This window comes from Penicillium psychrosexuale, assembly GCF_028828465.1.
Source record: "Penicillium psychrosexuale strain IBT 29551 chromosome Unknown utg000004l, whole genome shotgun sequence".
NCBI classification, from domain to species: Eukaryota; Fungi; Ascomycota; class Eurotiomycetes; order Eurotiales; family Aspergillaceae; genus Penicillium; species Penicillium psychrosexuale.
Window position 1 is genome coordinate 3970614 of NW_026643189.1, and position 20515 is coordinate 3991128.

At 50.0% G+C, this 20515-nt stretch overlaps 12 protein-coding genes across 12 annotated transcripts; 8 read left to right on the plus strand and 4 right to left on the minus strand.

Annotated features, from left to right (window-relative positions):
- Positions 1-246: 246 nt before the first annotated feature.
- pex20 lies at positions 247-1470 on the plus strand (the record flags this gene model as incomplete). Its single annotated transcript, XM_057188309.1, has 3 exons — positions 247-381; positions 437-1246; positions 1351-1470. Coding segments are annotated over 3 exons (1065 nt in total), but the record flags the coding sequence as incomplete, so codon positions are not given.
- Positions 1471-1490: 20 nt separating this feature from the next.
- Positions 1491-1709, minus strand: N7518_007383 (uncharacterized protein; the record flags this gene model as incomplete). The annotated part of the gene is made up of 1 exon (XM_057188310.1): positions 1491-1709. The coding sequence occupies one exon, from the start codon at positions 1707-1709 to the stop codon at positions 1491-1493; it is 219 nt and encodes a 72-aa protein (XP_057040013.1).
- A 394-nt stretch (positions 1710-2103) lies between these two features.
- On the plus strand, positions 2104-2706 carry N7518_007384 (uncharacterized protein; the record flags this gene model as incomplete). Its single annotated transcript, XM_057188311.1, has 1 exon — positions 2104-2706. The coding sequence occupies one exon, from the start codon at positions 2104-2106 to the stop codon at positions 2704-2706; it is 603 nt and encodes a 200-aa protein (XP_057040014.1).
- Positions 2707-3415: 709 nt separating this feature from the next.
- N7518_007385 (uncharacterized protein) lies at positions 3416-5070 on the plus strand (the record flags this gene model as incomplete). Its single annotated transcript, XM_057188312.1, has 2 exons — positions 3416-3862; positions 3913-5070. The coding sequence occupies 2 exons, from the start codon at positions 3416-3418 to the stop codon at positions 5068-5070; spliced, it is 1605 nt and encodes a 534-aa protein (XP_057040015.1).
- A 123-nt stretch (positions 5071-5193) lies between these two features.
- N7518_007386 (uncharacterized protein) lies at positions 5194-5403 on the minus strand (the record flags this gene model as incomplete). The annotated part of the gene is made up of 1 exon (XM_057188313.1): positions 5194-5403. The coding sequence occupies one exon, from the start codon at positions 5401-5403 to the stop codon at positions 5194-5196; it is 210 nt and encodes a 69-aa protein (XP_057040016.1).
- Positions 5404-6833: 1430 nt separating this feature from the next.
- On the plus strand, positions 6834-8522 carry N7518_007387 (uncharacterized protein; the record flags this gene model as incomplete). Its single annotated transcript, XM_057188314.1, has 5 exons — positions 6834-7156; positions 7234-7344; positions 7405-7693; positions 7749-7823; positions 7893-8522. 5 exons carry the CDS (start codon positions 6834-6836, stop codon positions 8520-8522), a joined length of 1428 nt encoding a protein of 475 aa, XP_057040017.1.
- A 433-nt stretch (positions 8523-8955) lies between these two features.
- On the plus strand, positions 8956-9996 carry N7518_007388 (uncharacterized protein; the record flags this gene model as incomplete). Its single annotated transcript, XM_057188315.1, has 3 exons — positions 8956-9190; positions 9262-9537; positions 9599-9996. 3 exons carry the CDS (start codon positions 8956-8958, stop codon positions 9994-9996), a joined length of 909 nt encoding a protein of 302 aa, XP_057040018.1.
- A 656-nt stretch (positions 9997-10652) lies between these two features.
- Positions 10653-13085, plus strand: N7518_007389 (phosphoketolase family protein; the record flags this gene model as incomplete). The annotated part of the gene is made up of 1 exon (XM_057188316.1): positions 10653-13085. The coding sequence occupies one exon, from the start codon at positions 10653-10655 to the stop codon at positions 13083-13085; it is 2433 nt and encodes an 810-aa protein (XP_057040019.1).
- Positions 13086-13303: 218 nt separating this feature from the next.
- N7518_007390 (class I SAM-dependent methyltransferase) lies at positions 13304-13987 on the plus strand (the record flags this gene model as incomplete). The annotated part of the gene is made up of 1 exon (XM_057188317.1): positions 13304-13987. One exon carries the CDS (start codon positions 13304-13306, stop codon positions 13985-13987), a length of 684 nt encoding a protein of 227 aa, XP_057040020.1.
- A 207-nt stretch (positions 13988-14194) lies between these two features.
- On the plus strand, positions 14195-15025 carry N7518_007391 (alpha/beta hydrolase; the record flags this gene model as incomplete). Its single annotated transcript, XM_057188318.1, has 1 exon — positions 14195-15025. The coding sequence occupies one exon, from the start codon at positions 14195-14197 to the stop codon at positions 15023-15025; it is 831 nt and encodes a 276-aa protein (XP_057040021.1).
- A 511-nt stretch (positions 15026-15536) lies between these two features.
- Positions 15537-17459, minus strand: N7518_007392 (putative RSC complex subunit Sfh1; the record flags this gene model as incomplete). Its single annotated transcript, XM_057188319.1, has 4 exons — positions 15537-15641; positions 15695-15779; positions 15831-17009; positions 17113-17459. 4 exons carry the CDS (start codon positions 17457-17459, stop codon positions 15537-15539), a joined length of 1716 nt encoding a protein of 571 aa, XP_057040022.1.
- Positions 17460-18843: 1384 nt separating this feature from the next.
- On the minus strand, positions 18844-20429 carry N7518_007393 (putative general stress response protein Whi2; the record flags this gene model as incomplete). Its single annotated transcript, XM_057188320.1, has 6 exons — positions 18844-18864; positions 18920-19184; positions 19236-19585; positions 19638-19776; positions 19829-19865; positions 19919-20429. Coding segments are annotated over 6 exons (1323 nt in total), but the record flags the coding sequence as incomplete, so codon positions are not given.
- Positions 20430-20515: the final 86 nt, after the last annotated feature.

Genomic DNA, 20515 nt, shown 5'->3' on the forward strand with positions numbered 1-20515 from the left:
GTAGCTCTCTCCCTTTTAGCCAAACAACCTGGCCCTTCCCGTATCTTATCGTGTGCTTAGCCAGGTCACGTTACCTGAATCTATGCACGTGATGAGCCTCGGTCATCGGTAACCCCACGACGCGGTGGCGTGGAGTTTCTTTTGAAGTTCAACACCTTATTCCTATATTTGCTGCAATCTGTGCTGGAAACTGATTACGAGGAGATTTGAAACCCACAGTTACCACATCACACTTCTCGCTCAGTTGGTCGATCTAAGCAGGTCATTATGGGTGATGCGCTGTGCGGGCCGTCGAACGCCCTTCAGAACTTCCAGAAGCATACCTCTGTTGATCGGACCCTTCAGCAAGACCGGTTGACTTCCCGTCAATCGCCTGTTCAGGTTGGTAGCTCTTTTGAGACGGCATTGTTTCATTTATACTAAACGCATACTACAGGGTTTCCGGTCCCAGAACCCCCAAGAAGGAATACTTGACCCGGAGTTCGCCGCATTCGAAGGCAACTTCGCTGGCCCTGCATTGCCTAATTTACAACATCCTGCCCATTTTGGAGCACCATCACATCATGCCGCAGTACACCATCCAGCCGCACATGGTGCAGGCAACGCCAGTTGGGCATCGGACTTCCAGAACTTGCAAATCTCGGGGCCCGCACACCCCGTAGCGCAACTACAAAGACCAAATATTGCACCGGCAACAGCGCATGGCGGGTGGCACTCTGAATTCATGACTCAACAACGAGGGCCTATGTCTCAGGCACAGCAAACCCCGCAAATGCATGGTGCTTATCAACCAGCTTTTGCACCAAGCTACCAGATGTATGGATCCTCCATGAATCAGATGCAGCCCTCGCAGGTTATGCAGACCGAGCAACACCACATGCAACAGTTTGACGAATCCGCCTTTGAGGCTGCCTTTGATCAGGCCCGGGCAGATATGGAGTTGCAAGGCGTCGACGCTGCTCAGCAAGATACCCAGAAGCTGTCGCAGGAGACCAATGAAGTCGGCATTCCTGAGCCAGTTACCCAAGAGCATATTCGACTCGGATCGGATCTCATTCCCAAAAGTGAAAAGCAGGACCCAGAAACACGGAATCGAGATGCCGACGAACTTGCGCGGACAGCAGGGCAACTGCTCGACAGCGTGCGCAACGAAACAAGTGAAAAATTCCAACAAAGCAATTTCATGGCTTTGATGCGCCGGATTCGAGATCGCGAGGTGGAAGTTGAAGGGGATGATTTCCGCGAAGTCAGTACCAACCCGTAACGGTTCGGATGTCGGACGCGACAGAAACACCGGTATAACTCGGGCAATCTACAAGGGCTGTTGTCCTTGCTAATAAGTATTTGCAGACGGTGCAATCACTTCACCCAGGTGGTCGATACTACCCGGGCCAACCCCACGCGGACCACTCTGGCTCCGATATCCCGTCTAGCAGTAAGGAGCCACACAACATTATCGGTAGGGTTTGATACCCTGCGCCTATGAAATATCAGCCAATAACCTGACCAGACGTGCCCACTTCCCAGATGGTGTAGCCATCAGCAAAGATTTCCGACCGGCCGAAGAAGGAACATCCGATCATCTGGGATCCAGTTCGTTTGGTTACGGTGACACAAACGCGCTCTACGAAGGACTGCTCCACAGTCAGGGGCTGGTGGACCGCCGCAGCGTCCCGGTTTGCTTTTTTGGAAGACAATTGGAGGCGCATTTTCTACACTAGCGAAACCATGGTACTGGATGTACAGGTACCTTCTTGATTACGGTGGTGCCCACTCTGGCGAAGGTACCCGGTACATAGTTTTAATCCTATTGATACCCCATGAACAATAGCAATCACGTGATCTCTATTGAGAACAATAGAAATCCATTCAAGGTTCCCAATTAGGCAAGTCAATGGCCCCTGACAGCCTCTGATTGGCTGTCTATTGATTGTTTATTGATTGTACTTTTCCTATTGTTTTCGCCCATTCAAACGGAATGAACAAACGCTTGACCATAAATACTCAGATAACCCGCTGTTGCACTTCTCTTCTTCACTCAGCCATACTTCACTCTGGTCATATCTACAAACACGACTAAAAAATATCATAACCTCATTCACGATGTTGCCTCCATCAGACTCTTTGCGACACCATCTAAGTAAGCTCGCCGAAGTCCGGGCAAATCGCAACACTTCTTCTATATCTACGTCTGCCTCTACTTCCACTCTAGGCACAGCTCCACCCCCATACACGTTGTCTGTGACCAGACCCAGTGGCACAACTGTCATGAGCGTGGATCAGAATGACATGGACGAGCCATGGGCTTCCCCAATCAATATTTACATCGACAACTCGATCACCATAACTGGTGACGAAAACACCATCATGGTGTCGCCTTCTGGAGTTGAATCTCCCACTGATTCAACTCCCCAGGAGGCCCCAACATCCCCCCGTATTAACTCTATGGCGGCTGTCATCATCGCTGCACTGAGCCGCGCAAATGCCCTGAACGACGATGTGGGCTACCCCCGGCCCATCAACATTCGCGCTCTCTCGGGCGTTCGGGTCAACGGCCGAAACAACAGCATTTGCGTCGGGCGCGAGGCTTGCAGGTCTGAGAATGAGACTGACGACGCCGGCGAAGAACGAGGCGGCCGCAAGCGTCGTGCCAGCTCGGTTCGTACTTTACTTCGCAAAAGAATCTTCAAGAAGTTTTATCACTGACTGGTCAATACAGGAGCCTTTGGGAGCTCCGCCGACTCATCGCTCCCGTTCGTCTTGAATTATAGGTTATGAGTTGCTTTATGAGAAGCTGAATGTCTCCCTCTTTTTGCTTTCGATAATCTCAGAATGTTGGCACTTTTTGGTTTTGTTCTTAGACTTTGCTCACTTTTCACTCTCCTTTCGCTTAGAGAGGTTTGCAATTTTTGGTTTGTTGATGAGCTGATATCCTGTCCTTTTTATGAATCCGTTGTATACTAGATGACTGTTCCATAACTTTCCATCTATTATGGTTGATGCTTCTTCTTACTTTACTTCCATGAAAGTGATGAATATAGGATATCATTGGGCCATATAGATTTGGCACTTAGGGCTGGTATGTACTTGTTTAGGGCATAGTTAGTGGGGCCATATCTAGTTATCCTTATAGTATCAAGTTGACAAAAGATCTAAATAACTACATAGCTTCTTCGGCCAGAATCTCGTATGCTAACATATGTTTTGACGATGTCCAGAAATAAAGTAACTATGCTTACCTCTAGGGCTGCCTATGTGATACTAGCTACTTCGGCGAAACATCTATCCGTCCCGACGGGATCGCCCCTTCCCCAGATCTCACCCATGGAATCTGCTTTGTCCTTCAGGGGATCAAGCCAAAGTCACTGCTACTTCCGGCTGATACTAGTGGCACACCTTGGGTTGCTCCCAAACGATGACGCGCCGCCTTCTCAAAGGAGAAATTACCTATTCTTTCGCCAAAGATCAGGAGAGTAACATACTTCACCACCTGGGCTACTATGGCCAACAAGATCGCTTCTTATCATATCTTGATGACAGGCGCGAGTGGATGAAAGCTACTGTTGCTCACCACCTAGGGATGAGCTCAAGCGATATGTGCCATGTTTCAGAGGTGAAATACTGGCTCCGTGGCAGTTTCAATGTCTGCATTCCCATCTCTATCCAGAACAGTAGGCAACAACCAGGAAAACGGGTCATACTCCGATTCCCGCTCCCCTACCGTATCGGGGATGAGTTCAGGCCCGGGAACGGGGATGAAAAGATACAATGTGAAGCTGGCACCTACGCATGGCTCCAGCAGAATTGTCCGGATGTTCCAATTCCACGGTTATATGGCTTCGCGCTGTCTACAGGTGAAACCGTACGAGGCCTACACCCTTTCCAATACATAGATTTAATTGTCAAGAATAGTTCACAGAATTGGACCAACTGCCCTTTCTGAGCCGTTGCTTCCAATCCCTACGCCGCCGGCTACTATACTGGTTTCGCCTACCAGTGCCTTCGAACTATATCCTCCATCAAAATCAGATAGAAGTACTTCCTGGTCGCGTTGCCAGTGCCGGATACTTGTTGCTACAATGCATCGAAGAAACCCAAGGGACAATGCTTGCGAATACATGGTCGGAGAAACAACAAGACAGCGAGTTACGGTGTAATTTCTTCCGGGACTTGTCCAGGATCTTTTTGAGCCTCAGCAGAACACCCTTGCCTCGCATTGGTTCATTCATCATCAACAGGGACGGATTCCTAACTCTAAGCAATCGTCCTCTCTCGATGGAGCTCCAGGACCTCGAGAACGAGAACGTTCCAACCCACATATCCCGTGACTATACATACAACACGGTTGAGTCTTACGTGATGGATATCTTAGGAGCCCATGACAGTCGTCTACGGAATCAACTTAATTCCATAAATGACACACATGATTGCGTTTATCAGATGTCAGCACTGGCAGCAATGCGAACTCTAATTCCAGTGTTTTTTCGTCGAGATTTGTGTCGTGGGCCTTTTGTTCTCACACTTACGGATCTCCACCAAAGCAACATTTTTGTTGACGACAAGTGGCATATCACTTGTCTGGTCGATCTGGAATGGGCTTGCTCCCTACCTATCGAAATGGTCGCACCCCCTTACTGGTTGACTAATAAAGCTGTGGACATGATCGAAGCCGATCAATTTGATGAAGCTCGCAAGGAAATGATGTCTATCTTGAAGAGCGAGGAGACACAATTGTTCAGCAGTATCCTGTCAAAAGAGGTCGGGAGCACACCATTACTACTATCAGAGGTTATGGAACAAGCATGGAAAACTGGAACGTTCTGGTACTCCCTGGCACTTTCCAGCCCGACCGGCTTGTTCCATCTGTTTTATTCTCATATTCAACCCCTTTTGTCTAAGCATCGCTCCGATGAAATTGGTGAAACCATGCCCTTCTACTGGGTAAAAGACCTGCCAAGGTTCGTGATAGGCAAACTTGCTGATAAGAAGAGGTATGACATTGAGCTTCAGCAGGCTTTCGCCACAAGCAGCTCTGGCAGTGAACAAAGCACTTCTCTGGATCAATCTTGACATAAAAATCAATTATGGTTGAATGACACGGGTTGATTCAGGCGTTTTTCTGTACTGATTTGGTACTACAGAGCTATTTTTGTTTGGAATGCAACGTGATATGTAATTATTAAATCTTTCGGTTTAGCCTGATTTGTCTTGCGTTTCATCTTCGGTCTCCCTCTTCAGTTGCTCTTCAATCGCGTCATCCACTGCGCTAATGGCTTTCTTGATTTGGTTCTGATCCCTCTTCTGTTGCGCCGCTCTGGCCGAAGAATTGAGCATTTCAAGTGTCTGGCCCACGTTGGAAGATTGTTTGGACTTGGCTTTGGTAGACTCATGTTGGTCAGGCATTGTGAAGACTAAGAATAGTTATGTCGTCATCATTGCATTGATTCAAATATGCTGTGGCTGATCATCTTGATCCGAAAGAATGGGAACTAGTTCTATTTATGTAATGAGGTTCGAACAAAAAGACCTACAGTTTTAACCTTGTAAAGGGTGCACTGATCAGAAGTGAAAAGCTAGGATTGTGGATTTCGACCGCGTTTAATGTTGTAGAAACGAGAAGATCACAAAAGTTGATACGATGGTTATATAAGTTGTGCCCTGATGGCAGCCTAAACAGCCTTACTTTCCCCGCACCGTTTATAAGTCCTAGAATTGCCAGCTGATAGCGATGACCATAGTCAAGTAGCAAATCAAATGCCAATGGCGTCTGAGGTGCATGACGGGTGAGGCCAATCGAACCCCTGTTAGGGAGCTCGACTACGCCCCAACACTTTGTAGGTGATATCGTCCAGGCCCGATATTACCCAGAACAGCCCGTGTCTTGCACTAACAGTCACAGTCGCTATTCGAACGCGGATTTGGTGGTAGGTACATACCAAATATCCTCCACATCTGCAGGGGGTAGTGTCTGGAAGCTCCAGCTTCTCATTTTGAAGAGTGTGGAAGGAAATAAAACCATTTTACCACTAGATTACTACAAAAATCAGAATACTGAGGTATTTGCAAACATATGCAACCGGCCCGGATATCCCAGCAGCCATGGAGGTATCCGAAGTAGGACAATATCTACGAACACTAATCTTCAAAGAGCAATTGCCCTCCTATGTCAGATTTCTTTGTTTTCGTCTGCGGCACTTTCTCGCCCTAAGAGGTGTATTTTATCGCGCCACAATCTATTTTCGGCTCTCATTCTTATGGCTACAGGGTTATGAGACAGCTCGAGTTAGCTAATGTTCTTTCGTGACTTTGAAAGTGAGCCGAGTGAAGGGTCTGAACTTTGGGTTTGAATCCACAAGTCTTTATTTGACAAATCCTGCTGCTTTGAATCCTTTAAAATCAGGCACAGCGGCAGAAAGTTGCTCAAACAGAGCCCAAACAAACAGCAAACAGCATAAACCCTGTCAAGTATCAAAGAAATCAGCCAAAATCATATTGGAGAATCGTCCTAGTCAAATCCACTGAGAGTATACTTTGCAAGAACACACCCAATAAGGCGTTTCAAAAGCTATATTGAATGAACAGTATGGAAAAGGGGAATCGACCTCTCTCCAAGGGCATGCTCCTTTCTTTGTTCTATCTTGTTTAGCACCTTTAAGTTTTCTTTGACAGCATAGTCAAACCCCCGTCCGGTGCGATGGGTTCGGCGTACACAAAATGGAATACAAATACCTTCAAAGTTCTGTCCTTCATACTCATCATTCATTCATGCTCAATATTTGACCTGCTAGTTGCATATAGAAAGCACCTTGGTCGTGACTATCTTCTGTTGCAAGATGCCTCCAAGGGCTACTCTCCCCCGGGCCGCAAAACTTGACGGTAAAAGTGCCCCCAAGAGGGTCAATGCAAAACGCAAGAAAGACTTGAAGGAAGATAAAGGAGCTGCTCCGAAGAAGGCAAAAACAGAAACGGGAATCCCGCAACTCCTAAACGAGGAACTTCTTACAGCCGATCTCAAGGTTGATTACTCGAAAACCTGGAAGAAGCCTACACAGCAAATGCCCAAGAAACAGAAATGGCCAAAGGTAAAAGATGTCATCACAGAGCTCGAAGACACACCTAAAGGCTGGAACCCAGAGGAGCCTGATCTGATGCCGGAGTAAGTTCTACCTGCTCTGGCTAGTTGATACTGGCTCCACTGTTCATTTTCATACTTGATATTGACCTTTTATGCAGCGACCTCAAAGCTCAGATCGAAAGATGTCGTGAACGGATCGCAGAGAATATCATGCCTCACGTCTATCGGCATAAAATGAAAGAATTCATCGCAAAGCAGTCGCAACGCGAGTGAGCCATCCTATAACTCCGAATTCCCCAATAGGGACTAACTTACTCCTTCCTACCCAGGAGATTGATGGCTAGAGAGCCAGGTTTGAGTTGGCCCGAGGTACAGCGCGTAGATGATCTCAAATTCACATTGGATCAGCTCGCGGGGGAGAATGACGAGTACAAGATGGTCGGTACGGTGAAAGCCATCATTGCAAGGTATCGATCCGGGGAATTGGTTTGGAATCCAGACCTTGTCACCTACTGGTATTCCGGAGTCCAGCTCTGCCTGCCGAGACCTTTCCACTGGGATGAATACCGCTACATCCATGACAAGTACGAGGGACATGTAGGGTTTTGGGTTGAAGGTGTAAGTGTCAGACCCCCTTGGTTGCATCGATAGACATGCTAAAACAAATCCTCAGATTCTCGGGCCTGGGCCTAGCATGAGCAAGACTTCGATGGTATGCCAACCGGATCCGCGTTTGAATGCCACAATGGTAGCTATTCCCTCTCAATTGCCCTATTGGGCACTTTCGTTGAGTGATCTCTCTAATAATCCTCTTTAGGTGAGGGTTGCCCTTCGGATCCCGAAGGTTCCAGCGATTGCAGTAAGAGAAGGAGATAGGAAAAAGGAAAAAGGAGAAAAAGATCCAAAACCACTAAGCAGGCCACCTTTCTTTGATTTCCCATTTATGGATGACACCGGGGCTACACATATGCTCCTATTCGAGGACGACATCAACGTTCTACGCAATCTGGAAGCAGAAAGTGGACCCGTATACCCCTTGCCCCGATGCATGGGCGTCGGGGTTCTTTGTCTCGCAGACGGGAACCGGGTCACCTCGATATTCAGAGAAATAGAAGTCAACATGTGGAGCTACGATGAACGGAAATGGATGTCCCCGGACTGGGAAGCGATACCAGCTTGTGTTCAGAGTGGTCAATCAACGCGTGCCGGCGCTGATCGTCTGTTAGGGTCATGGCTGCGGCACAGGTTTTATACTGGGACTTGTCCGGATCAGTCGTTGCGTCTTTGGGTTTTTGACTATAACCCTGGGATCCCACAGGGCCAGAGGACTCTTCCGACCGCGACACCGGCACAATTGAACGCGCCCTACCCAGTTGCACGCGTTCGTCCGATTGATGACTTTCCTCATCTTGACCCGAATCTGGCGACAGGGCACAGTCTGTTCTAATTTGCGAGATGAGTGTCTTTGCTTATATGTTGCGCTGCTCTGGATTTTTTGCTTTCTTGAATTTGGACCACTCATATTAAACTGTTTCCAATTGAAATGATCTCTAGCGGGGACTCGAATCTAGTATCCAGCCGCAGCCATGTGGAAATGACAATCTTCTCCACTTACGGAGTCCTCCAGGTCAAATCTGCCGCCCAAAAAGTTAATTAAAGACAATCTCCGACGGTGGTACGGAAGACCATACGAATAGGGCAAGTAGACCCTTCTAATTCCACCAAAGGCGAATACAGACTTAGCTGTCCTTTGATAGGTTGTATACCATTTTGTAGCAAAAGTCGTCGAGTCATCGAATAGCCAATGGTTCCGCGGGGTAGTATTTATTTGCCTCGGTCCCACCATCTTTCCTCACTCACCCAAATCAAAAGCGCACAAGATGTTATCATACGTGTCCAAAGATCGGGCAAAGCCGGCTACTCCTGCTTTAAACACTTCTGCTTTAAACACCGAAACAAGTGACAATGGTGAAGTAAAGAGGCTGCACCACATTCCAAGACCCACCGACAAAGAAGACGAACGAGAATGGCTCCTCGCGCAGATGGCGGGCGCGTTTCGCATCTTTGCCAAAATGGGATTCGCAGATGGTAGCAGCGGCCATATCAGTGTCCGAGGTATGCATGCTTGCTTTACGCGATCCTTCGCCTATATTGTACATGTTCTAACACCACTCCGCACACACCAGACCCCATCGAACCCCACACGTTCTGGATCAATCCATACGGAGTCCACTTCGGCCTTCTCACGATTTCTGATATGGTGCGGGTCGACGAACAAGGCAATCGGGTCTCGGGCGTAACGAAGATCACTGGCGAATTGCGGCCGGTCAACACGGCTGGGTTTATTATCCATTCCGCTATCCACCAGAGGCGACCGGATATTCATGCCGTGTGTCATATGCACAGTCCCTACGGCCGAGCCTGGAGTACTTTTGGCCGGGGAATTGATATGCTGAATCAGGGTAAGAGGACCACCTGGGCCACGCACGCCACATTCCTGCTGACACTATTTCCGACTTGAAGATTCCTGCATGTTCTACGACGATCTTTCGGTATATCGAGCTTTTGGGGGCGTTGCTTTCGCCAAGGAAGAGGGGCAACTGATTGCCGATGCCCTGGGTCCTAAGCACAAGAATTTGATCATGCAGAATCATGGATTGCTTACTGCGGGCGGGACGGTTGCCGAAGCGGCGGCCTTTTTCATTGCATTGGAGAGGGCCTGTCAGACTCAGCTCTTGGTGCAGTCTGCTATAGCACCTGGGTCGATTGGTGCAAGTGAGGGATTGCTGAAGACCTTGGTGGATGATGAAGTTGCGTATTATACTAAACAAAAAACAGGTACTCCCGAGGCCATGTATATGCAATTTGAGCCGGAGTACGAGTTGATTGTGGAGGAGACCAGAGGCGACTTTTTAGATTGAATTCTGCTACTTGATTCGAATGTTCTCCAACTGTTGACTTGTCCGTTACTTAATACTATGAGGATATTCTCGGAGATCGACAGTTGATATTCCCCACTCTCGGCCGAGTCACATGGTGTCGGGTGCGGGGTAACGGTCTTAGGCCTCGGAGGGGCAAAGGCGACGGTTTCACGGCGAAGGCGACGTCGTACGATCAAGAACATTCCCGGGGTTTCTCCGGTTATGCATCATGACACTTACACTGTGCATAAAAGCTATTTTTAGTTACTTTTTAACCTGGCAGGCCACACAGGCCACACAACGTAAGCACCGAATAATTATGAATGCCAGAATAATGCACGTGCACAGGGCAGTGGGTCGGATTGCATGCTTATCTCTGCTAGCACCATCGAAGCTTGTGCGTTGGATGACAACCACGTCATTGACTCGTTGGCCCATAGGGTTCCCAGTCGGAAGGGGAAACAATTGTCCCGCTTATTAACAGAAAAAAAAAAAAGGTCGCCTTGTCCTGAAATCTATTTCCCTTCGTGTTCTTATTCTGTCTTACCTCCAACTCCAGTGTTTACCATTCTTTCTTAAACCCAGGAGTCACCATACACAGGGACTGGTTCCCCGACATATCGTGCAACATGTCTGGTTCAGCAGTAATACACAGCATGACACCAATCCCGGATGAAATGAGCATCTCCGCCTATGGAGAGGCTCGCTCAACCGTGGAAGGAAAGCCCCTCGATGCTGAGACCATTCGTAAGATGAATGCCTGGTTCCGCGCCAGCATGTACTTGTGTTTGGGCATGCTCTACCTTCGCGACAACCCCCTCCTCGAAGAACCTCTGAAGCTAGAGCATCTCAAAGCTCGACTCTTGGGTCATTGGGGTTCGGATGCCGGACAGGCTTTCACCTGGATGCACATGAACCGTCTCATCAAGAAATACGACCTTGATGTTCTGTTCGTTTCGGGCCCCGGCCACGGTGCCCCTGCAATTCTGTCGCAGTCTTACCTCGAGGGTGTCTACTCAGAAGTCTACCCGGATAAAGGTCAGGATAAGCAGGGCATGCAGAAGTTCTTCAAGCAATTCTCTTTCCCTGGAGGCATTGGCAGCCACGCCACCCCCGAGACACCTGGTAGTATCCACGAGGGAGGCGAGCTGGGATATTCACTCTCTCATGCCTTTGGCACGGTTTATGACCACCCCAATCTCATTACTCTGACCATGGTCGGCGACGGCGAGTCCGAGACCGGTCCCCTTGCCACCAGCTGGCACAGCACAAAGTTCCTGAACCCCATCAACGACGGAGCTGTCCTGCCTGTTCTCCACCTCAATGGATATAAGATCAATAACCCCACCGTGCTTGCACGAATCAGTCACTCCGAACTGTCCTCCTTGCTCGTTGGCTATGGATGGAAACCATACTTTGTCGAGGGAAGTGACTTCGACAGCATGCACCAAGCCATGGCGGCTACACTCGAGCAATGTGTCACCGAGATCCGGGGATACCAGAAGAAAGCCCGAGACTCCAAGGTTCCCTTCCGGCCCCGCTGGCCCATGATCATCCTGCGCACACCCAAGGGATGGTCCGCTCCACGGGAGGTTGACGGCCACCTTCTCGAGGGATTCTGGCGCGCGCATCAAATCCCGATCACTGACGTGCGCGAAAACCCCGCTCATCTCAAGGTCTTGGAGACATGGATGAGGGGCTACAAGCCAGAAGAACTCTTCGACGAGAACGGCACATTGATTCCGGAACTGAAGGAGCTCGCGCCCACGGGTACCTCCCGCATAAGTGCCAACCCCGTTGGTAATGGAGGTCTTTTGCGCCGCCCGCTGGACATTCCTGATTTCCGAGACTATGGTTTCAACGATATCGTCCCTGGGATAACAACCAAGGGAGGCATGGCCAACATGGCGAAATTCCTTCGTGATATCGTCGCTCGCAACATGCACAACTTCCGACTCTTCGGCCCCGATGAGACGGAGTCTAACAAGCTTGCCGAGGTGTACAAAGCAGGCAAGAAAGTCTGGATGGGAGATTACTTCGAGGAAGATAAAGACGGCGGCAATCTGTCCCCCGATGGCCGCGTGATGGAGATCCTCAGTGAGCACACCTGTGAAGGCTGGCTGGAAGGCTACATTCTTTCTGGGCGCCACGGACTGCTCAACAGCTACGAGCCTTTCATTCACGTCATTGATTCTATGGTGAACCAGCATTGCAAGTGGATCGAGAAGAGCTTGGAAATCGAGTGGCGAGCCCGCGTCTCGTCTCTGAACATCCTCATTACCGCCACTGTCTGGAGACAAGACCACAATGGCTTCAGTCACCAGGACCCCGGATTCCTCGATGTGGTGGCTAACAAGAGCCCCGAGGTGGTCCGCATCTATCTCCCACCCGACGGCAACACTCTCCTGTCCGTGATGGACCACTGTCTCCGCAGTGTCAACTACGTGAATGTGGTTGTCGCTGATAAACAAGAGCACATCCAGTTCCTGAACATGGACGAAGCCCTCGCGCACTGCACTAAGGGTCTCGGAATCTGGGACTGGGCCAGCAACGACCAAGGCCAAGGCCCGGATGTCGTGATGGCGTCCTGCGGTGATGTTTCAACATACGAAGCCCTCGCCGCCACTGCCCTACTCCGTGAACATCTCCCCCAGCTCAAGGTCCGCTTTGTTAATGTGGTGGATCTCTTCCGCCTGATCTCCCCTGTCAACCATCCCCACGGATTGTCCGACGCGAGATGGAAGTCCATCTTCACCAACGACACGCCCATCATATTCAACTTCCACTCCTACCCCTGGCTCATTCACCGGCTCACCTACAAGCGTGTGGGTCAACATAACCTGCACGTGAGAGGTTACAAGGAGAAGGGCAACATCGACACACCGTTCGAGCTGGCTGTGCGCAATGGAACCGATCGATACAGTCTCGCTATGGCTGCCATTGACTCGGTTCAGTCTCTTGGTAACACGGCCGATGGCGTGAGAGAGAAGTTGCTCAATGAGCAGATTGCGGGCAGGTCCGAGGCACTCGATAATGGTATTGATGCTGAACATATTCGCAACTGGAAATGGCCTTTCCCGAGAGAGTAAGGTATTACAGTTGGGGATATTCATGTTAATATAAATGAAAGCTACCTACTCTAATTTTTTTGGCTAGACTCAATCAGAAGAGAATATCCAATGACCAGTCTCGTAAATTAGCCTTATAGACAGTAAATCACCGAATGAGTCATCTACTTAAAACGCCTAGAGTAGCTGACGCGGTTCTCTTCCTAACCGATTCACCATTCAACACTATAACCACCAAAATGTCCGAAACCACCAACCACAAAATCAAATCCGACATAAAAAAAGCCTACAATGAAATCGCCCCAGTCTACCTAACCTGGACAAAACCCTCGCACGAAACCCGCCTCTCCTACCTCGACCTCCTCCTCCAATCCATCCACTCCGCAAAAGGAACCCACCAACTCACCATCCTCGAGCTAGGCTGCGGCGCCGGGGTACCCTGCACCCAGCTACTATCCTCACACGCCCACATCAGCATCACCGCAAACGACATATCCTCAACGCAAATCGCCCTAGCCAAAGAGCGACTCCCTCCCTCCGTAAATCTGATCCTAGGCGACATGATGGAGCTAGAATTCAGCGCAGAGCATTTCGACGCCGTGATGGCCATGTATTCCATTTTCCATCTGCCGCGCACGGAGCAGACTACGATGCTGCGTCGTATATTCGGTTGGTTGAAGCCTGGGGGCCGGCTTCTGGCGAATTTCTCTGAGGCCGCGTTTGAGAGCTCGACTAATGGTTCTTGGTTGGGGGCTACGGAGGGCGCTATGCATTGGAGTGGTTGGGGGAGGGATGAGGTGACGAGGGTTCTTGTGGAGATTGGGTTTCGGATTGAGGTTGATGAGGCTACGGTGGATCGGGAAGAGGAAAACGGTGGTGAGAAGAGTATTGGGTTTCACTGGGTATTAGCTAGGAAACAATAGTATAGGAGAATGCTCTTGAATTGTTGTTTATACTGCAGAAGATGGTCGTCTAAAACGTACCCTATGTTCTAGTTAGCTGACCGCTATCGCTAACCGCTATCTAACATCTTGCGGGGGAGCTGAGAACCCCCCCATATCTGACATCACCGATATCCCAAATCCCAAATCCCAAATCACCAAAAATACATATCCAAACAGCTCGCAAGCATGGAATTCCCCAAATCCCACATTCACCCACCCCAAACCCCCCACACACATACCGTGATCCTCCTACACGGCCGCGGCAGCGACGGCGGCGAGTTCGCCTCAGAGCTCTTCTCATCCGAAACCTCCAACGGCAAAAACCTGCCTACCAACCTCCCCTCCTACCGCTGGGTATTCCCAACCTCCCACAACCGGTGGAGCACAGCCTTCAAAGAAGAGATGTGCGCATGGTTCGACGCATACTCACTCGACAACATCTACGAGCACCAGGAACTGCAGAAAGCCGGACTCCGCGAGTCCATCGCCCACATCCTCTCCATCATCGACGACGAGGCGCGCCTGCTAGATGGGAAGTACGCTAATATTTATCTCGGCGGGATGAGCCAGGGCATGGCGACGGCGTTGTGGGCGTTCCTGGCTGCGTCGGCGACGGGCCGCTTTCAGGGCCCGCTGGGTGGGCTGCTGGGCTTTTGTGGGTGGTTGCCGTTTGCGCAGCAGCTGGAGTGGTTGTTGTCTGAGCCGGACCTTGGGCCTGGGAGTGCGCAGACGCGGAGTTTGATTTCGGGGTTCTATTTTGAGCAGATTGCTGGTGCTGGGGAGGTGGTGCCTGAGGGTAAGGTTGATGGTGGTGCGGTTTTGGAGACGCCTGTGTTTTTGAGTCATGGGGCTGATGATCCGTGGGTGTCTGTTGAGCTTGGGCGGCAGGCTTGTCAGGTTCTGAGGAAGATTGTGGGACGTGTTGACTGGGAGGAGTTTACGGGTGCGGAAGGGGATGGGCATTGGGTTAAGGCGCCTGAGGGCTTCGATCATATTCTGAAGTTCCTTGAGGGTTGATTTGTTGAGTCAGTGCCAGACTGGTTAGGCTCGTCGTGAAGGATGACCTTGTCGAGTACAATTTAAGACAGGGATGTTTCACTTCATTCCAGAACATCCATAAATCAATAAAAGGAAGTGAGGAGGTAAGTCTATGAGATCATGTTTTAAATGTCATCAATATCAAATATGTACTTCAAAGTGGATCATTGGCTAATCTGATTGCATTTCTACTCTAGTTCCTAGCTCTTTGCCTATAGCCATCCATCGAAAACATGTGAGGCAAGACAGAAAGACGCCGATTGAGAGAAATATGTGGATTCACAATGACAGTAACGCCCCCGGATTTTGCGGATGGAAATCGATCTGCAACAAAACAAAGGCGATGCGCCGTAACGCCGGATCGGTTGAAAGTGCACCAATAGCGGATTAAATGTTGAAAGGACACGGAGAAAGGAGAAATGGTGGCGTGAGGAAGGTCATTGAAGCTTAGGAAAGTACATTAAGGTGATGCAAGGAAAATGGCGTTGATTTAGCCATATCGGCCGATGGGCACGTCGTGACGATGAAGATCCTTGGACCATTCCGGTACAACCTTATCACGCTCATAGAGCAGGCCACAGTTGTGGCAGAGTGTCTGGAAAGGATGGTTAGAGACTGTTTGCAAGACATTCTAAAGTAAAGACTTACCCGTGGGCCATCTGGACCATCACGCACAGCCCAAACAGCTGTGCCCCACACCGCGCAGTTCTTGCATCTCCAGCTTTGACGTTCCCTAAGCAGAATCATTAGTAAATATTCTAACAATGTATCTAGCAGCACATACCACTCGGAGAGCGTGCCGCCACCGCCACCGTATCCTGCCCCTGATCCAGTATCAGGAGTTCCCCGGCCACCAGGAGTGCCACTTCTGCCCGAAGGACTCAAGCTGCGGAATCGGCGCTTGCGCTTGTTCCTTTCTCCACGTCCCAGCGGAGTCTCGCTATCCACCTCGAAGTAATTACCACTGGCCTGTCGTGAGATCTCAGGTGTGATGCCCGTGGTTGAAGAGAACCTGGCTGTTTCTCGGCGCAGACGTCGGATCTGACGCTCACGGTCACCCTCTCTCCGTTCGATTTCCTCCTTGGACAGTGTCTCAACCTGAGGCTGCCACTCATCGCAAATGGTTTCAGGGTCGTACCGCCAGCCAGCCTCCACACCGTTGGCTGCCAAATTGTCAATGTCGTTGCCGTAGCCGCTGACAAGAGCACCGCTTTCGCAGACTTCCTTTTTGAACTTCAAAACTGCTTCGTAGATGGCATGCGCAATTGCACTAACCCATTCACCACCAAGGCTGAGATCAGCGCAAGTGATGCGTGCAAACTCTTCGGCCATGCCAGGTGGGTGTAGCAGAGACCACTCGAATTTGTCTGTATACAGCTTGTTTTGCAGGTTGATATTGAGGGTGATCAAACACCGATATGCGTCGTCTGGGTTCAAAAGACTGTCATTTACCAGCGGTTCCTTCGTTACGGTTACAGTGGTCGTCACATTGGGCCGGCTATCAGGTGTCGCAACGGTGGCAGCAGCTGGTGTCGTTGGTGTCTCTCTTGACGGCTCAGTATGTGGCAGAACGCTGGGCACCGTGCCTGCGTCTGTGCTCTGAAAAAGTGGGTGAAGAGCCACACCAGCGTATTCCTCCAACTGCTGTCGGATCTGGTTGCTGATGGTCATAGTCGTAGCCTGAGGATTTGGGAGATCGAGATCGCGAACGAATCCAATAGCAAATTCTTCAGGCGTTGAGAGTGATTCATGGAGGTTCCACAAGAAAGTATCCTTAATGCGGAACGGGGGTAATGGTTCAGGTCTGCGATACGCAGGAAGAGCGTGGGTGACGTTAGGGTCCACGACTGCGCGTGGGAAGGGGAATGGTTCGAGGGGTTGATGAGCGGGGACTTCGACATCAATTCGGATGGGAACGAGCGTCAAGGGGAGTTGCGCTTGAATCTGCAGTTGATCGGCACACCTAGAATCACCACGCTGTATGTTAGCCAGATCCAAGGATAGACGGGGAAGACAGAGGCCACTGTCGTTAATGGCCACATCAGCCCCGGCAATAGGGAACATACGCTGGTCGCAACATTCTCTTGATCATCCACTCGCGAAAGAGGCCTTGCACCTCCACGGGTGCATGCACTTCTTTGCCCAGCTTCTCCGAGTAGGGCACCAACTTGTCGGTGGCGGATTCTTCGCGCCGAAGACTTCGCAGTCCCGTCGGGCGCCGGGGCCCATCAGTCTCATCGAAATCTTCGTCATCAAAGCCGTCTTCAGCATAGTTGATGGCGGTAGTTCCACGCTTCGTGGTGCGCGGAGTCGGGCCGGTTTGAGACGGAGGAACGACAGGTGTGAGCAACGCGTTTCCATAATGGCGCATGCGCGGGGGGTAGGAACTGATATAGCCCCGAAGAGGAGACATGTTGGCGATTCAATTGCACAAGAACATGCCTCTTCGAGGGTATGCGCGAGAAAAGAACGAGCTTGCGATTGTTTTGATCGGTTCGATGTTCGAAGGGCTGATCACTGCAGTGAGGCACAATTGGCAATGGCCCAAGCGCAAAAAAGTTAACAACAAGTACTTGTATGATTCCACGGCATAAAGTAACGTGGTAGAAAAAAAGTTAAGATCGCGTCAAAGGTATCCAGAAAGAATACAGCTGGAGAATGGCTCTGGGATCGATATTCTGCGCGACTTTGCCAAATTCGACGCTAGTCCTGTTCCAGGAAGGGCATCACGTGCTATGCCTCACACCGAACCATTGTAGTTCTATCTCATTAGGTTCACAAATTGGTTTGTGAATGGCCTCCCTTGGTCACTGAAATATAAAAAGCATGGCGCTCAAAAAAGGTATAGCAGAGCTTATCCATCACCTCATCTGCTTCATTCGAAAATGCCCGTGAAAAGCATTTGTGAAAAGAGGACTTCCGCAAGAGATCAACGTCTGTGAGAAGAGAACCTCTGTGAAAAATGGTTCCTAGAAGTCTACAATCACTGCCCGGTGCTTCCTGCATGGTCGTGGGGATTCAGTCTCATCACGAAACCAAGACATTCTCGGTTGGTTCGAGTGCATTCCTGGCAGCCCGGTAGGGTCCGGTATGGTCGTATCTGTTCGAGATGTGCAGTTAAGAAGGAAGTATTTTACTATATGCAGTAGTCTGGTGTTGTCGCGTGCAGAGTGCGGTCTTTTCGGTCTTCTTCTGCGGCTTCTACACCGTCGTCTTCTTTTAGACGCTCAATGCGGTTTCAATCGGCACGTTCTACTTTCCTAAGTCAGAGCTCTGCATACTATGTGACCACAAACTCACCCGTTGGCCAACCTTTGATTTCGAGCACGAATTTTAGATGCGCCAGGCTAGGCAGAGTCCTGTCAAGACCGCGATCATCCATGGTCGCGCAGTCCAAGTCCAGGTCTAGCATCATCAAGAGGCACTGGCATTTGCCTGTTGCTCTACTATGTAGTGAACTGAACCTATTGTAGGAATACAAGGCCCACAAAACAAGCAAACAGCATGTGAGGAAAATGCTACAATTGCAAACTAGATATGCACCATATATTCAACCTTCACTGTCAAACTGATGCCATGAAAGAGTTTACCAATCGACTAGAAAATGAATACATTGAAAGGAATGAGTACACCAAAATGCTGAGTAGAGCGCTGCTGTTGGTAAGATGAAAACTTGAATATTTGTTGCAGACATATTTCAATGCAACTTTAGAAAAAAAATAACAGTCGAAACTTCGAGCCGCAAGGCCGGGGGAATGATAATCGCACATGCAAAGGAAAGAATAAGGGGAAAAAAATTAGCGAAGCCCAATAACACTCTGCGAAGGGATTAGCTATCAAGAATTTCGAGTCAACTGAGAATAGGGGTCTTACCATCTCCAAAGTCCACACACGCCGGATCCAGACCTTTACTTGTCCCTCGACGCCCTCGACGTCGTCCAGCTCGATACCCTCCCACCAGCAGCGGCGGGCAGGCTTGCGCCAAAAGAGGAGAAGCTTCTGGGCCATGCCCACAGAATTGTTGTTTGACAAGTCTCCGCGGATGTCGGTGCGGAGTTTAGCCAGCGCAAGACTGCAGATTACTGCCTTGTTAGGCTCTGGAGCACGGTGACCCCACTGGTCAGAACGATCAAATCCTCTATATTGTATATTAGCGTTGGCCCATAATTGAGAACCCGGTTCTACTCACCCAGCTGTCAGCATTTCAATAAGATGCTGCTCGGTTGATCCAATCTCCTCGCTCTTGCGCAGTCCAGAAAAGATGCCGTCCTGTTTCAACAGTGATCTGCCGGCCGCCCGCTTGACTTCAAGCATTTCATCGTGTCCAATGTCGGCGTAGGGAGGGATCACATAAAAGTCAAGGTCCTCTCGAAGAACAATGATACCAGCACGGTCTTGCAGCATGTCACGGGCTGAGCCCTGCAGTGGGTCCTGCATTTCCATTTCTGGTGAGTTTGAGCTGGAAGGCAGAGATGCGGGGATGGTTTGTGCGACAGTTCGGAAGAAATCCAGCATGTACTGAAGTGAGACTGGGTCATACTGGATAATAAATGTCAGAAGAATTCGATACTCAAGATAGGGATTTGCGTACGTCAACCGGGAATACATCCCCATCGTGGAAACCATTTGCAGCATGTCCATCCGGGAGGAGGCCATTGGGGAAGAGGGAGAGCAGAACAAATTCAGGCAAAGTCAACAGCTCATCCCGCGAAAGGGTAAAGCGCGTACCACTATCAACTTGTTAGACTATGCATAATTGAGATATATCAGTGTGTGACCTACCGAAGGTCGAGACCAACATGTTCATCTCCGCCGATATCTATTATACCCTGTTAGCGCAAAGCATACCAAGCGGCCTTGGTACAAACATACCACCAAGAGTGTTGATTGGCGGACCCCCGGTCTGCTGGACCTGGGTTATGATACTGGAGGCACCTCCTGCAGCAGCCATCACGTAGGTGAATGACTCAAGTGGACTATAGCCTTCTGTATATGGTGGTGGTGGTTCACCGTCGTCGGAAGAGCCCTCGTTTTTTGGTTCGGTGAAAGACGCTTTTGTATCAGCAACAACTGCCGAAGATGGGGCCGGCTCGAGCGACTCCTCGACAGGTGCTGGAGGCGCTAAGGCTGGAGGCGCTAAGGCTGGAGGACAAGCGGGTCCAGGTTCAGTAACTTTGTATGGGCGATTGGTGTCTTGCGGTAACGAAAAGATAAGAGACGAAAATGGCGGAGGATATGCGGTGGAGGAACTTGACACTGATGCTGGGGAGTGCGGTGGAGGTGCAGTGTAATAATCGTCGTCCTCCTCTAGGGAGTCCGTTGGATGGGGCGGGCACGCCGTGGTTGATGGGTCCGACGGCGGCGTTTCTCGCGACACCGTGGTTTCTATTATTGCCTGAATCAGTCAGACAGGCTGATATGCGCAATCGAGATGATCGAATTCTGACCTAGTCTAGCAATGCGACTGAT